At 42.9% G+C, this 16,494-nt stretch overlaps 1 protein-coding gene across 1 annotated transcript; it reads right to left on the bottom strand.

The window, feature by feature from the left end:
- Positions 1-3,364: 3,364 nt before the first annotated feature.
- IK (IK cytokine) lies at positions 3,365-15,806 on the bottom strand. Its single transcript, XM_079983598.1, has 20 exons — positions 15,660-15,806; positions 14,208-14,274; positions 12,904-12,996; positions 12,111-12,170; positions 11,323-11,490; positions 11,126-11,240; positions 10,101-10,171; positions 9,805-9,851; positions 9,528-9,691; positions 9,314-9,422; positions 8,822-8,861; positions 8,238-8,457; positions 7,748-7,766; positions 7,556-7,633; positions 6,782-6,863; positions 6,467-6,524; positions 5,616-5,704; positions 5,286-5,394; positions 4,605-4,639; positions 3,365-3,681 (listed from the first exon to the last, which is right to left on the bottom strand). The coding sequence occupies exons 1-20, from the start codon at positions 15,673-15,675 to the stop codon at positions 3,654-3,656; spliced, it is 1,668 nt and encodes a 555-aa protein (XP_079839724.1). The 5' UTR covers positions 15,676-15,806; the 3' UTR covers positions 3,365-3,653.
- Positions 15,807-16,494: the final 688 nt, after the last annotated feature.

Raw genomic sequence — 16,494 nt, 5'->3', positions numbered from 1 at the left:
GTTGACAGTGCATTTTTTCCAAAAAAAAATATATCTTCAGGGGTAGGTACTCCCATTTTGACTCAAGAAAATCACCATTTTATAGTTCAGATCAGGAAAAATAAATACAGTAAATGGACAAAAGTACAAGGATTCACAAAATGTTTAGGGGTATGCGTACCCCTGCATCTCCCCAGAAAAAGAGCACCAGGTGTTGAATTTTTAAACTTTTTGAAATGGTCATGTCCATGAAAAAATGTCAATGTAATCCATCCATATTATTTCTCTGGTATCAGTGAAGAAGAAGAGTTTGGATTTGATATCCTGCTTTATCACTTCCCTAAGGAGTCTCAAAGCAGCTAACAATTCCCCTTTCGCTTCCTCCCCCACAACAAACAAACGGTGGAAGAGCATTGTGCACCAGAGCAGCTCAGAGATTGAGCATGCTACGTAATGCATGTCTGAGGTAGAATTGAAGCAGAAAGGTTTACAGCAACACTGTAATGCAATACACCTGTATAGCAACACCATAGTGAAGACAACCATCATTATCCAGTCTTCCAGATGAAACAGTGGCAGCGGCAACTATAGGCTTTTCGTTGCTGCCAGCATTGAGCTAATCACTCCCTTCTGAAGCCCCACTGCTTTTATGATTAACTATGCAGGCATCTCCTGCACCCCACCCAGAAAACCCCTTTTGTAAAAAAAAATATCAAAAAAAGGGATGTAGTTTGGACCGTGGTTAAAAGCTGCTTTAAAATGCTGTTGCTATGCTGCTCCTCATCACTTGAGGGCTGGTTCAGTATACAGTGGTGCCTCGCAAGACGAAATTAATCCGTTCCGCGAGTCTCTTCGTCTAGCGGTTTTTTCGTCTTGCGAAGCAAGCCCATTGACGGCTTAGCGGATTAGCGCTATTAGTGGTTTATGGGTTTTTAGAGGCTTGTAGCGGCTTATCGGCTTAGCGGATCAGCTGATAAGCGGCTTAGAAAAAGGGGGGGGGGAGGAAAAAAACCCCGCAGGAACTCGCAAGACATTTTCATCTTGCGAAGCAAGCCCATAGGGATATTCGTTTTGCGAAGCGCCTCCAAAACGGAAGACCCTTTCGTCTAGCGGATTTTCCGTCTTGCGAGGCGTTCGTCTTGCGGGGCACCACTGTACCACCAAAACTATATCCTTGATGAAGGGCAAAGTGCAAGTGATGCCATACTATGCAAACAAAACATAATGTGAAATAGCTCCCTCCAAAGCTCACCCACCCAGGGAAATCCAGCACCAAGTTGTACAGTGCAAAGAACCCTTGTGCTCAACTGACTTTAAAAAAAATAAAAAATACTTGCATGTTTTTTTCAGTTTTACAGTTACATCTTCTTTTCCATACTATATGCAGTCGTACCTTGGATCCCAAATGCCTTGGTTTTGGCTCCAAAACACTGCAAACCCAGAAGTGATTGTTCCGGTTTCCGAACGTTTTTTTGGAACCCAAATGTCCGGCAGGGCTTCCACAGCTTCCAATTGGCTGCAGAAGCTTCCTGCAGCCAATCAGAAGCCATGCTGTGGTTTCCGAATGTTTTGGAAGTCAAACAGACTTCTGGAACGGATCCCGTTTGACTTCCTGTACCATAAATCTATTTGACTTCCCACCCAGCGTTTCATGACACTTCATGATACATCTCATTTGGCTGCATATACATTAGATCCTTCACCCAATTTTCCACACCCTCTTAGCTTTCATATTGTCAGCTGTTGGTCACAAAGTATCCCTACCTGGAATTTATGTGCTCAATTGACTTTCATGCAGTTCCAAATGAACTATTTAATCACGCTAACAGTGGGACAAGGTATCAGTCTAAATTTGCTTCACCATTGCGCTAGAAGAGAGAAAATGAAAATGAAGTTTGTGTGGGGATTTAATAAAGGGGGATACTTTATCCCTATAAACAGCCTCTTGTGTCCTTGAAGAATGTGATTTCTCACACCACAACTCTGAATTGGTGGTGCTTCAAATCCCACAGAAATTGATCTTTTTGCCTCAGCTTCATTGAAATGAATGTACTTTGATTTATACACTTCCATATCCAAACTTCTAGTGTTTGCCTTTGTACAAAAGCCCAAGAATGAGGAAGCAGCCAGTGTGCTTCAGCCTTCCTTTTCCATGACCAAATGAACAAATTTTTAAAGAAATTCTTTCCAGTAGCACCTTAGAGACCAATTAAGTTTGTTACTGGTATGAGCTTTTGTGTGCATACCCATGAAAGCTCATACCAATAACTAACTTGGTTGGTCTCTAAGATGCTACTGGAAGGGATTTTTTTATTTTGTTTCGACTACAGCAGACCAACACGGCTACCTACCTGTAACTAGATTTTTTAAAGAGACTTTGTTGACGAAGTGAAACTATGGCTCATCTCCCGCCACCACTTTGCCCACCAATTGCCAAGAATGGGACAGGCACCCAAGCACCTGTATTATCCGTCATGTATGCCAGCCCAAAAGCCCAACTGTTCATTGAAGAAGATGCTGAGAACATCCAATAACTATGGAATGTCAAGGGTGTTAAAGAAAAAGTCAAAAGGAAGAGGGAACTGGCCTGATTGATTACTTGCCAGTTTCTAACCCTAATATGGTTACTTATAATAGAAGCCAGATGAGTATCTTAACTGTGTGGTTAAAAGACCAGATTTATTCTGCAGTTTTCCACACCAATGCCTGGTATATGGTTTTAAGTTATGTAAATATTATTCAAATAGAGCTGATTTATAAAAGTACAGTGGTACCTCTGGTTGCGAACGGGATCCGTTCCAGAGGCCCGCTCGCAACATGAATACCCACAGTGGCGAGTCTGTGCACACGCGGGTCGCGATTCTCTGCTTCTGCGCATGCACATGACGTCATTTTGCACGTTTGTGCGAGCGGCGAAACCCGAAAGTAACGCTTTCTGGTACTTCTGGGTTGCCGTGGGATGCAACCTGAAAAAACGTAACATGAGGTATGACTCTAACAGTCAATCCCTGTTGTATCTGATGAAGACATGCTAATTAGTATATAAAATTGCTGTTAATCTGCTGTTTACCTCCCTGTTTATTTTTAATTAAACTGTATCCAAATGTTTCCTTTTCTTCTCTGCAATCTGTTAGTATTCTTAGAAACACTCCCCTAGAGACATTAATGAGCTGGGAGTGAGGAGAAAAACGTAAAGACACTGCAGAACATTATCGATTGACATCATATTCTAATGATCAACTCAAGAAAGGCTTGCCGTAATGCTTTTAATAGAATGAAGAAATCATTACTTTCCAAAAGCAAATACCCCCCCCCCACTCCATCATACTATTCAAGGAAAGTGTAACTGCATTACTGTTTACAAGAAAAGAAAAAGATCAAAAGGTTTGTAATACAGACACCAATAAGAGATTTTATTGCATCTAAAAGGATTACAAGCCACAAAAACCTGAAGTACAGGCTCCCAGTGAACAGGCACCAGTGCTGCCAATACAGGACAAGGAGATGTGGCAAGAAGGTTCCTCAGCAGTTGCCCTTTGTGCTTATATGCCCAAGACATGATTCTGAGAGCAGGAAACAAATGAGCTTTGCTCCAGAGCAGGGAGAAGATCTAAACACTTCCATCAAAGCCCCATGTCCAGTACAGCTGAAGGGGCCAGGAGTTCACGGTAACTTCAATATTTTGGTCTCTTCACCTCAACCCTGAAAATACAGACATTTTATGAGACACATGATACAGAAGAGTCCAATACAGAATACAGCTTACAGGAAGTAAAATTGGGACTTCAGCACTAATTCAACTCTTCCAGGCCTGCACGCAAATCTTCAGAGTTGCACTCCATCACAGAAGCAGACATGCTCACTAATGCAAAGAATCTGCACTGTGTGCAGTAATACATATCACCCTTCCAAGCCATGGAAACAAAATATGGCCTTGCATAACCTCAGGGATGGTAACATGCAAAGTTACTAAAACATACAAAAGAATCCTTCTGGCAAGTGCCTTTTCCTTCACAGCTAACAAGTACTGCAGAGACAAGGCTTCTGCTAGAATGCAGTTAGAAGCAGAGCATCCAGAACTAAAGGACCAGAGAAGAGCTTCAGCCTTTGTACAAGGCAGACATGGTGAAGACTTAATGGGCAGGTAATTTTGGTGAGATTCTGATCTATCGGCACCTGCATATTGCCAGCAATAAAACCGTAAAGGGGTGGATGAAATAGCAGATAAATTGCATGGGCAAAACTCTACAGCTGCGCACCCACAAAGCATTCTGAATATTCAATTAAGAGGTGACAGAATAAAGTTGAGGCCCTATTTCAGTTTTATGTGCACCCTATAGTTAATGAATCATAGTTGGGGGTCTGGACAATTGGACTTGTGAAAGGTGTAATTTGGCTTCACTTTTTAGGAATGTGGAAAAAAATGCATGGATCAGAGCAAAAACCTTCAAGGAGAATATTCCTCAGTCCATACATGCTGAACCCTCACCCCCAGGATTACAAGACCACAACTAAGTCACAGCACTCTGTTGAAGACCCATAAGGGCAAGTGCACCGCAGGGAGTGGACTCTAAGAGTAGCACTCATACAGCAACAGATTCTCAAGTAAAAGCATTTCTACTAACCCATCAGCCTCCAGCTTCTTCCTTTTCTCGATGATCTGCAGAGAAGTTATAATCAATGCATTAGAATTACTGTATTATGTGTACAGGGTTGTATCCAAGGACATAATTAAGTTTGCGCAAGGACTTCCACTTGCACAACAAAACTTCCCCTCCCCCCCCCACATGCCTCTCAGATCTGTTCAGTAGCAGGTTTGGGGCCAGCACTGGCAGAGGGCAGTTCCACTGCACAAACCAAACCACTTCATTACATACAACCCACAACTTTTAAAGCTTCCTATGTTAGGAAGGTGCTAAGGTTTAGCAAAGGAGCATGCAACAACACATAACAGAAAACAACTGATTTCTAGCAGGCTAAATTAGCATTTGATCTGTTACACAAGGGAAAGCACAGGAACAGTCTACAAGTTCTATAGGAGAATGCATTGTTTTCCTTGCTGGGCTTCTCAGCGATAGAATAAACAGGACCATAGAACAACTTGGGAATACTGAAGACCAATACACAAAGATGGAGAAAATATATGCATGTGACTGAGTAAGCTGGCCAAAGATCCATTCTCCTCTTAATCTTAAAATAAACTCAGGAAAGTGTCAGTGGTACTCTGAATAAAGTTCTGAAAAAACTGCACATTAAGATGGGAAAAGGGAATATAACTAAAGAGTCATTCTGCTCAAAACGCTCACCGCACTGATCTTTTTCCACTGCCGATCCAACTCTGCTTTGTCATTGGTCTCCTTGAAACGACGTGTCTTACGGCCTTCAGACATCTTAATTCCATACTGGAAAGCCGCTCTAGGATAAAACAGCAAAAACTCTAAAATGGAGGTAAAATTCCTTCAGCAGGAAGGCTAGGTTCAAAAAAGCCTTCCCATGGTCTAAATATACATTCCCACCAGTGTTACAGGAAGCAGCTGACTTGTAGGGTTCTCCCAAAAGGCTAAAATGTTGGACCCACCATAACCCACTGCTTCTGCTTCTCCCATTCTTACCCTCAGGACAAGTGGCAAACTTACTTGGGCAGAGCCTCTTTGTTATTCATGTACTCGCTATATTCTTCTTGTGTGTCAAAGTCCCAGCGACCAAGGGGTCCCTTTTTATTTCCCTTGAGGAGACAGGAAAAAAATATAAACTTAATGTATCCGTGTAGGAGAACCATATTTCTGCAGGCCTCCATAAGAAACAGCAAACCAAAATTGCACTGAACTCCCCACAACTATCATGCCAAGGAGGAACGTTTAAGACCACTTTGACCCTTGCTATAAGAGTTTTCTACTTGTTATATTGAGGAGCACCTGGGGTGGGGGCAGGATTAGTCCCACACACGCAGCCTGAAGCAGTAGAATCAAATCTACACACTTCATTCTGCCACAAGCCAGGCCAGAGTGTGAGGAGCTGCCACCACACAGTCCAATGGGAAATGAGAGTCATGTGAAATCTTAGGCAATCTACACTTTAGGAGATACAGTGGTGCCTCGCAAGACGAAAAGAATCCGTTCAGCAAGTCTCTTTGTCTAGCGGTTTTTTTGTCTTGCGAAGCAAGCCCATTAGCGGATTAGCGCTATTAGTGGCTTAGCAGCTTTTAGCGGCTTTTAGCGGCTTAGTGGCTTAGAAAAAGGGTGGGAAAGGGGAAAAAAGTCGGAAAAACTCGCAAGACATTTTCGTCTTGCGAAGCAAGCCCATAGGGAAATTCGTTTTGCGAAGCGCCTCCAAAACGGAAAACCCTTTCGTCTAGCGGGTTTTTCGTCTTGCGAGGCATTCGTCTTGCGGGGCACCACTGTATCACAACTAATAATATTCCCCCCAAATATCAGCCCCACCCCGAAGTAGAAATGCTTATCTTGAAGCTAACCAATTGACAGTTTACCTGATCCATTTTGCTGTAGTCTACTTCTTCATCACTATCCACAGCCATGTCATCCATGCTAAAAAGAAAAGGGATACAATTGGAAGCTCTTATTTATACTTGCAGCCCCAAGTCTGGATAATTCCAAGTTTCACCAATTTGCAAAGACTCCAGATAAATATAATTAGCTTGCCAGTGAAGAGGAGTACTTAATTACAAATACTGCAAACAGCTGCCCTTAATATTGTCCACTAAATATTAGAGTAAAGCAAGAAATATCTTGCTTGGCTTCATGTGGTTCCCCCGAGCCCACATCCCATTTCGAGGAATACTTACGTTGCAGGGTAGCATTCAGCATAACTGTTTGACATCCCAAAGAAGTCGCCCAATTGCTTTTTGTCTTCAGGCTTTTTTAATGTGCCCAACGTTAAGGGAAAATATAATACAGGCATATCTAGGGTCAGAAAGCATCTGACATAGGAAAGTGTTGTCATCCAAAGTAATTGGGGAGTTTAGATAGATATGAGATGACAGGAGAATAGAAAAGCAGTCCTTAAGAGTCAACCAAGTCCCTCATTTCTCCTTAGCAAGCCAAGGAGTTAATGGCTCCAAAATTTGATGGTAAGAGATGGACCCTCCCCACATTGCTCCAATTCTCCATCTATAGCAGCTACTTCTTTATGGACACCAGCAGCACATGAGGCAAGTTACAGGTATTTAGAAATACCTTTTCCCTACACTTGTTTGTCTCACAGTGGTAATTAAAACACTCTACCGTATTAGTTCAAGGCAAGGAAATCTTCCCATCCCATCTTGCTCTCAGAAGCCAGTAGCCAGCAGCTTCTTGGTCACTTGAAACATACACAGAAAGGATCTCCTATGAACGACAATTGAATACTTAAAACTAAATGCTACTGCTTAAAGGACCAGTGTCTTCTGGAGCTTTCTCAACTACACCAAAGGAAAATATCACCTTCAAATGAAGGTCTGAGCCTAGAGCGAGAGACAATTTTCTATAAAAGAGGCTAGTAAAGATAAATCAAACAGCCAACTGTAGCTATTTGCACCCAGTGCCAGCACACATTTGTATATGCATATAAAAAGGATATGATTCTGGCCCTTCCCAGCCACCTGCACCAGCAAACTTCTCATTGATTGATTTAATCAACTCTTTGGCTGAGCCAGGTCCTGGAAACAGTTTCATAAGAAGGTTAAGAAGAAGCATACCTTTGGTTCAAAAGAACCTTTTATTTTAATGTATGAAATGTATAAAATTGTGAAAAACCAATTAAAGAAGCATACCTTTGTCGATATCAATAGGCTAAGGAGGAAAGAAAGAGCACATTACTCTAACATGGCAACTAAAAAGCAAGATGAACATCAGTCTTTTGTTGGGAGCAGGGTGAAGTGGTGCTGTTAAGTGCAAATTCTTCTCCATACACAGTATACTGCCTTCTCCCTTGCCAAAATATTCATCCTGAGCTCAGACTGGAAAATCTGCACCATTTAACACATAGTCTCAACTTATTTAAAACAAATCACCAGTATCAAATTATCCCTACCTCTAGGTGGATTTTATACCCACTTTATCCCAGTAGTGGTTGGGTGCCAGGCAGAAACATTCCTCTTCTTCCAGCAGATTAAACCATCTATGGCATTTTAAATGTGGGTTGTTGTTTTCTGTTTGTTACTATGTTATGTATTTTTGTGTTTTTATGTTGTAACCAGCCATGTGACCCTTGGAGGAAGGGCAGTATAGAAAGTTTTCATGGCCAAAGTACTGTCTGCTCACCTCATCATCAGCTTTGGGTTTCTCAAAGTAGCTGTGCCTCTTCTTCTCCTCCTCACGTTCACGCTCTCTCTCTCGGTCGCGCTCACGATCTCTCTCATGTTCCCTGTCTCTCTCTCTCTCTCTTTCCCGCTCTCGGTCCCGTTCCCTGTACCTCTCTCGCTCCTTCTCTCGTGGCACTTTTGCCGCAGACGGCACATAATCACCAATGTCCTCAAAAATACTTTTTGCCAAAAAGATACAAATTAAAAATGCATGAAACATAAATATACACTAGCCTCAAAAACAGTAGAACATTTCTTACAGGCTCCTTGAACAATTTACTCCATCAATCAATCCTGCTACCAATCTGATGAATCCCAAGGTGGCTTCTTCTTGCTAAAATATTACTGTTTCCCACGCTCAGGGAGAGTGATAAGCCAAAATTAACCCACTTACTTATTCCCTCCCAAGGTCTGCTGGAGGAGCCTTCAAGACCTCTCATTTCAACCAAGTAAGAGCTTCTCGTCAAGGGTGCCAAATGCAATTAAAAGGAGTCTTGCTAAAACCCTGGAGGATAATCCACCCAGCAAAGGTATCTTACTTACCTCATATCTGCTTCTGGAGGTTTCTTTTCATCTAGTTTTCCTACAAACAGAAAGAAGTCAGAATAAACCTACTTCTGTATTCGTGTTATCTGTTTCAGCTTTGTTGTCTTAGGAGGGGATAATGAAAACATTATGCTACAGATATATGTGGCATCTGTGCATTGTGGCACGTGAAACTACATGCTTGACAGTTGAGATCACTCAGCTTGTGCCTCTTCGCCTCTCGAAGAGGCAAGAAGATGCAGATTAAGTACAGTTCACTCTAATTTCTCCATTTTAAGTGGTTTCCTGAACTAGGAACTCACCCCTGCAGGGTAAAAAACAACAACACTAGCATCAGAATTCTGATAAGCAAAACTCTGGTGTCTCCCTGCCATTTGTTTAATTTGTACAAATTTTAATGACACTTTCCCCTTCAACGCCCCTTGTGCTTATGGGAAAAGATCCCGTCAGATCTGTACATCCCGTCAGATCCCAAAATACAAGGCCCACCTTTGTCTTTCTTCTTCAACTTTTTGTTACGAGTGCCTTGCCTCAAGTAGGAAAGAATCTGAGTCAGTTTACTGATAACGATGTCATTTGTAGTCAGTGTTGTTTGGGCCTAGAAGGAAAGTCAAAGGTATCAGACCCCAATAGATAATATGTGCCTCCTCATACACACAAGAAAAGCACCTGCTCATTCAGAGAAAGCATTCATAACTTATACCTCCATGGTAGGGCAATCTGCCTTGCTTCGGATCAAGGTGGTAGGAATATCTGTGTCTGCATATTCATCATCAAGATCCACCACATACGCCATCCTCCCTGGCAGGAAGAGCTCATTTCGCTCATATGCCTTGCTCTTGAATAGCATTCGGTAGATGTTTCGACCTAGGAAGGATGGGGATTTGGTGACACTAGAATATTTCAGGTACTTGCTCATGGTACCATGATAGTCACAACATTGCAACCAAGGTTCATAGAACATATATGGACATGCCTACCCAAACGAGTCTTGAATTCAATTTTGTTTTCTGGATCTTCATCTTTTCTAAAAGAGAAACAAAATGAATAGATATAATACGCCTCTTCTCTAGACTACATTCTCTGTTAAGCTAGAACAGGCATAGGCAAACTCCAGCCCTCCAGATGTTTGGGACTACAATTCCCTTCATCCCTAGCTAACAGGACAAGTGGTCAGGGATGAAGGGAACTGTAGTCCCAAACATCTGGAGGGCCAGAGTTTGCCTATGCCTGAGCTAGAAAGTCACAAGCCAGGGTTTGTCTTGTTACCACTTACTTGGTTTCTTTTTGGGGCTTCTCCATCAGTTCCTCTTCTTCCTTTTCTTTGCTGGAAATCTCAGCACGCACCTGACCAGAGAGAAATTTTCTTCAAAATGCTAGCAGAGTCCCAAAACCCAACAAATTGGATAAGGTATGGATGCCCTTTTTCTTACATGCTGGCAAAGGAATGTATGTTGCTCTGGAGTTACCTGTGTGGCAGTATCAATTGGTGATCTACACAGAGTATATGAACCTGAAATTATTTGTATGAGACTGTCAGTGTTAATGTTACTCCTGGTTTTGTTACTAATTTTGGGTGGGTGTGATTTTTATCAAACCATGTGTGCTCTGTATACAATGTATGTTGGAAAACTCAATGAAGACTTAAAAAATACTACTCTAAACTATAAATAATTTATAAACAATATTGTAACTGAAAAACAAATCAACAGTACTGTTTATTTATTTATAATAGCCTTAATCTCTTCAGGAAGAGATAAATTACCAGAACAAGGTGGAGGCTGAATAAAGTCAAATTTCCCCCACCTGTTGCTTTATTTGCATCTGAAAAATACAGTCAGTGGCCATTCAGACAGAGGAAGTACCAGGTGACCACATATATGAAGTACTTTATCTTATGCAGTTATAGGGCAACTGCATAACTTAACAACCAACAACAATCTCTTAAAAATCAAATCTCTAGCAGCCAATAAAACACTGAAGATTTATTAAAGACGTTCTTCAGAAAAAGCATTGCAGAAAATTAATTAGCTCTTAAAGCAAAGAGCATAATCCAGAGTTATTCCAAAATTCCAGACAAGTTTAATACTACATAGAGTATTATCATAGTGTTCTTGATCAAACAGAAGTAAAAAATCCTTAAAGGGACAGATATTACATATCAAATAAGGAATGGTGGCAAAGGGAATAGCAATTTAGCTATCAACAACATACATTATTGGAGATCTCACTGAACACATGGGGAAGAGGTTCTCCAAATGAGAATTGCTGATTTACTATTGATTGTATCATCTGGCTTACCTTCTGTAGCAAAGCAAAATCCAGACCCTTCACCAAGTGAGTGTGCTCCATGTCACCACCCAAGAATTTGGACTCCTGAATCAACTGCCGCCTCTTTTCTGCAGCTGATTTGTCCCTAATGCAATAAAAAGAACTCCATGACATCAGAGCCACATTGTATTGCAAAGCAGAAAGGCAAAAACAGTGACTGCACTCACGCTTCTGCAGTGGGTCCCACTGCCCTGTAGTTAGCAGTTGTGCTGATCAGCTCCGTTTCCTCGTAATCCTTATTGACACCATCTCTTCTCTCCTTTGCACGGTCCCTGTATTTCTCAGCCAGCTCCCTCTCTCGCTCAATCTCTTGTTGGCGAAGCTTTGCATAGTAGCTGGCGTGACAAAAACAAACCGATTATCACTGAAATATTCAGACCATGGTATTATAAGAGAATTCCCAGTTCTCTTAACAGCTTCAGAGATAATAGCTAGAATCATGAAGGCTTGTCTCTGGCATCTCCAGTTAAATGCCTTTTTCTGGATCCTGCCTCCCTGAAGTGATGAGCTGATGAGCTACTCATGGCTACAGGCTTTGTAGACATGTCACCAACACTTCATGCTCAATGATTTCAAAGGCCACAGAAAGATCTAATAAGATCAAGAGGATAAGCAATACCCCACCAAGCTCTAAGTGAATCACTGACTGAAGTCACAAGTGTAATCTCAGCACTTCAACAAGGGTAAAAGTCAAGATGGCAGAAGCACTGAAAACTACGTGTCCAGGTGTTTCTGAAGATGTCCATTACCACCACTATACAGAAGGTAATTCAATGGGGATAAATAAGGCATAATATTTCTTCTAAGGTCAACTAATCACTGGGTATCCCTCTCTTAGCGAGGAGACAGCCAAGAGCACAACTTTTTCTGGCAGGGTTTTTATTTAGGATTTTTCCTCCACATTAAGGAAACATCAGGGCCTTAGGAAAGCTTGGATCAAAATCTCTCAATTTACCTTTTCTTTTTTCTCCTCCGAGCAGCTGGATCTTCATCTTCATTGTACTCTCTTGGCATCCTAAACAGGACAAAAAATTGTGCTCACAGAATGCCCAACTTTGAGAATGTGCTAGGAACATTTCATGCCATTTAATAAAACAACTAGCTCAGTCAAAGGAAGCCAGAGGTGACCATGAAAGCCTTCTGAGTAAGTTTCGAAGATGCTTTAAGATATGCATATAGATTTTGAGAGCTATGTAGCATACTGGCAAAACCTAGGAGCTGCAAGATCCCCAAAACAAATTTTGCCCCAGTCATTTATGGTAGCGTTCTCTCAGTCTTTGCCCATCTCATTAACAATTTAGGATAATACTATCTTATCTCTCATTGCTGTAAGGACTGATATAATGTATGCGAAATGCTTTGAACACTCAAAAGCAGGGGTAGCCAACTTGATCCCCTCTTGGTAGCCAACTCCCATCAGCCCTAACCAGCATGGCTAATGATTGGGGTGATGAGAGTTATAATCCAGCAACATCGAGAGGGCACTAAAAACAATACTGCTGCTCTAAAGTGTTCTATTACTGCCAAGCATGATCACTATTGTTTTAAGATCAATGTATTAGCCTCATTAGATACCTATTTCTGAATTTAGTTTCTTTCTATTTTGTGCCCAAATTATACAGAATACACAAGCCTATGCCAAAACTAAGTACTGAATAAATATGTACCAGCTGGCCAGGGGTGGGCGGGGGACAGGGAGAAAGACCTCAACAAAGTTTTGTTAAGTAGTACAGAAATTACATGCTTACTCATGATGGCGAGATTTGGAAGGTGGTGCAGATGTTGGAGCTGCTCGTGGGGTCATAAGAAGTTTTCGGAAGTCTTCATTAGTCAGTTTAGATCTAGAATAAAAACAATTGTGATTTACTGCCAAAAAACCCACACTACATTATCCTGCCTTCAACACATCATGGTACAAGATTTACCGAAGGACAACATCTTTCCAAATTCCATTTTATGATACCAAATAGCCAACATGCTTGTATGGACTGAAAAACCTCTGCAAGCAAAACAAACAAACAAACAAAACCAGGCATCAATTGGCTAACCCATGGGTAGGCAAACTAAGGCCCAATCGCCTTCTCAATCCAGCCTGTGGACAGTCTGGGAATCAGTGTGTTTCTACATGAGTAGAATGTGTCCTTTTATTTTAAATGCATCTCTAAGTTATTTGTGGGGCCTGCCTGGTGTTTTTACATGAGCAGAATGGGTGCTTTTATGTAAAATGCATCTCTGGGTTATTTGTGGGGCATAGGAATTTGTTCATATCTTTTTTTCAAAATATAGTCCGCCGCCCCCCACAAGGTCTGAGGGACAGTGGACCAGCCCCCTGCTGAAAAAGTTTGCAGACCCCTGGCTATCCTGTCCTCCTCCATTGATTGAAGAAGGAAAATTACCGTATTTTTTGCACCATAACACTCACTTTTTTCCTCCTAGAAAGTAAGGGGAAATGTCTGTGCGTGTTATGGAGGGAATGCCTACGGGTGGCATGCCTACGGATTTTCCTCCTCTAAAAACTACGTGCGTGTTATGATCGGGTGCGTGTTATAGAGTGAAAAATACGGTAGCTGATGGATGGTGGGACAGTGGTGGGTGGGAGGGCGCAGAACAAAAAATGCATTAGGGCCACTGCAGGACACACTATTGTTCCACCATGATTTGGTAGCTGTAATGAACTACACATGATTCCCTCATCTGCACTGGCTAGAATTCCACTTATCCAGTTCTTTTGGTACTTTGCAATAGTAGTGGCATGAATCCAGAACATTTCAGTAGTCTTGATAGCCGGGCTCATGGTTGCCAAGACCCCTTATCCCAAACGACTTACTGCATCTCTGTATGACGCTATGGACAATCCCCTGATCCCAACTCCAGTTTCAAGTTTAGGACTACCCATGTGGTTGCCTTGGGATTCACTATCCCAGCACAACTGGTAGGATAATCCCACTCCTCCCCAGCTCTAAGGTGAGTAGTTTAGTGACACTTGGACAGCAGCAATGGTAAAAACAGGACACTTGAACCAACACAAAACGTAACAAAAAGTTCTACTCACTGGTGAAAGGAATGAGAATCATCCACCTCATGGCCATCTGGGGCCAGAGGATTAGAGAACGGCTCACCTAGAAAGAAGAAAAAGAAGTGATTCCAAGCCAATGTGATACGCATGCTGCGCTGCCAAACATGTAAACACACCATTTGCACAGATTATTACAGGGTTTTCTTTCAGAAATGAAACCACCCAGAGAAAGAGAAACAAACTAACAATGAAGATGGAACTTCAGTGTGTCAGAGAGACTGCACATTTGCAGCTCTGCAATGAGTTGTGTGACCAGCTGCTATATCTGCTGCAAGGAAGCGACTGGAGACTAAGTTAGCAAAGAGCAGGAGGCTCTAACAGCAGGAGTGAGGAACCTATACACACACACACAGTGTTGTTGAACTACAATTTCCATCAGCCCCAGCAAATGTGGCCAACAGAAGGAGAAAAAATGGGAGTTGTAGTACATCAGTGCCTGGAGGGCTGCAGCGTTTTCCCCACAGCTGCTCTGGATTGCCACTGCCTACCCAAGTTAGGATTGCCCCCTTCCTTCCCAGCCACTCCACAGATTAAGGCCCAGGACAGCATCTTAAAAAGTAGAGACATCACCTTGTCAACAAAGGTCCGTATAGTTAAAGCTATGGTTTTCCCAGTAGTGATGTATGGAAGTGAGAGCTGGACCATAACAATCGCCAAAGAATGGATGCTTTTGAATTCTGGTGCTGGAGGAGACTCTTGAGAGTCCCATGGACTGCAAGAAGATCAAACCTCTCCATTCTGAAGGAAATCAGCCCTGAGTGCTCCCTGGAAGGACAGATTGTGAAGCTGAAGCTCCAAGACTTTGGCCACCTCATGAGAAGAGAAGACTCCCTGGAGAAGACCCTGATGCTGGGAAAGATGGAGGGCGCAAGGAGAAGGGGACGACAGAGGACGAGATGGTTGGATAGTGTTTTCGAGGTTACCAGCATGAGTCTGACCAAGCTGCGGGAGGCAGTGGAAGACAGGAGTGCCTGGCCTGGTCCAGGGGGTCACGAAGAGTCGGACACGACTAAACGACTAAACAACAACAACAATGTGCCACAGGCGCAACTAAGTTCATTTATCTATCTGCCGGTATTTCACAAAATGTACACATTCCTCGGTTGTTAAAACAACAGAAAACCCTCAGGGCGGTTTACACAAAGATGAGGCGATAAAATCGAGGAAGATTCACAACCCCACATCGAAACGTGGACGGGTTGAGGAGCGCGGCTGTTTTGGGCAGGCGCCCCAAAGGGGGACACGGCCAAGGCGCCTGCGCGGTCTCAAGCGGCAGGGAGTTCCGAAGCGCCGGATCCCCGGCCGCGCTCTTCCGGGGGCGCAGCGGGCCTGGCGGGGCGAGGCGGGGGCGGAAAAGAAGGCTAAAACTCTCTCTCAGGCGCGGCCGGTGCAACTATACCCCCCCACGGCCCCTCCGGAGACACTCACTCTCCCGCTCCGGCATCTTCGCTCTCGCCGCCGCCGCCGCCGCGGGTCTCGGCCTGAGGTAAAAAGAAACACAACGACAACGCAGCGAAACCCCTTCGCTTTTCCCACAAGGCACCGCGCGGCGGAAGGAGGGGAGGGGAGGGGCACAGCCTGGGACCCACAACGCCCTGCGCGGAGATCGAGAATATAGAGAGACATAATATTATAGACCTGTCTGTCATTTGCCTCAATAGCAAAATTCCCTGTTTATTTGGGAAGCTACGTTTTTTTTATTATTATTATTATTATTATTATTATTATTATTATTATTATTATTATTATTATTATTAATTGTTTGTTTGTTTGTTTGTTTGTTTGTTTGTTATTACTCCCCTGGCAGGGGGTTGGGGCGTGAAAATTGACGCTGGAAATCCACCCGGGAATGTAGCATGTTTATACCAAGAAGATAAGCAGTTCCTATTTCTTCTGACTTGGGCTTTATTTCATGTGGTCACCCGTCACCCTCAACACAAACACTCACATTTTATTTTATTTTTTTGAAAATAGCCTTGCCAAACTTAATTGTTTGATATGCATTTAGACTCGAGCATGAAATCTTGGGTTTCCAATGGGTTGGTCGGTCTCTATTCAGCCCCCGGGAGAGAGGCGTCGGGCGGGGGTAGAATTAGAAGTACCCGCTTTGCGCCTTTGGTGTATCACTCTATATAAATTAAGTCTATGGTTCGGTGCCCCCATTGACTGATTGAGCAATTGGTTGATTTACCCACCATACCGCTCGACTCCCCAGAAGAATTTTGCATAGCCACGCCCGTCGCCTTGTGCTGATTGGCCAAGA

Source organism: Podarcis cretensis (genome assembly GCF_951804945.1).
Source record: "Podarcis cretensis genome assembly, chromosome: 7".
In the NCBI taxonomy this organism is placed as follows: Eukaryota; Metazoa; Chordata; class Lepidosauria; order Squamata; family Lacertidae; genus Podarcis; species Podarcis cretensis.
The sequence above is the reverse complement of the archived record's forward strand: the minus strand, read 5'-3'. Positions and strand labels throughout refer to the sequence as shown.

What these genes read in the sequence shown, in the direction of transcription:
- IK (XM_079983598.1), bottom strand. An exon ending in TGAATTCAAGACTCGTTTGG is followed by an intron (nt 9,692 to 9,804) that starts GTAGGCATGTCC and finishes CATCCTTCCTAG; the next exon opens with GTCGAAACATCTACCGAATG. An exon ending in GTTGAAGAAGAAAGACAAAG is followed by an intron (nt 8,862 to 9,313) that starts GTGGGCCTTGTA and finishes TTCTGTTTGTAG; the next exon opens with GAAAACTAGATGAAAAGAAA.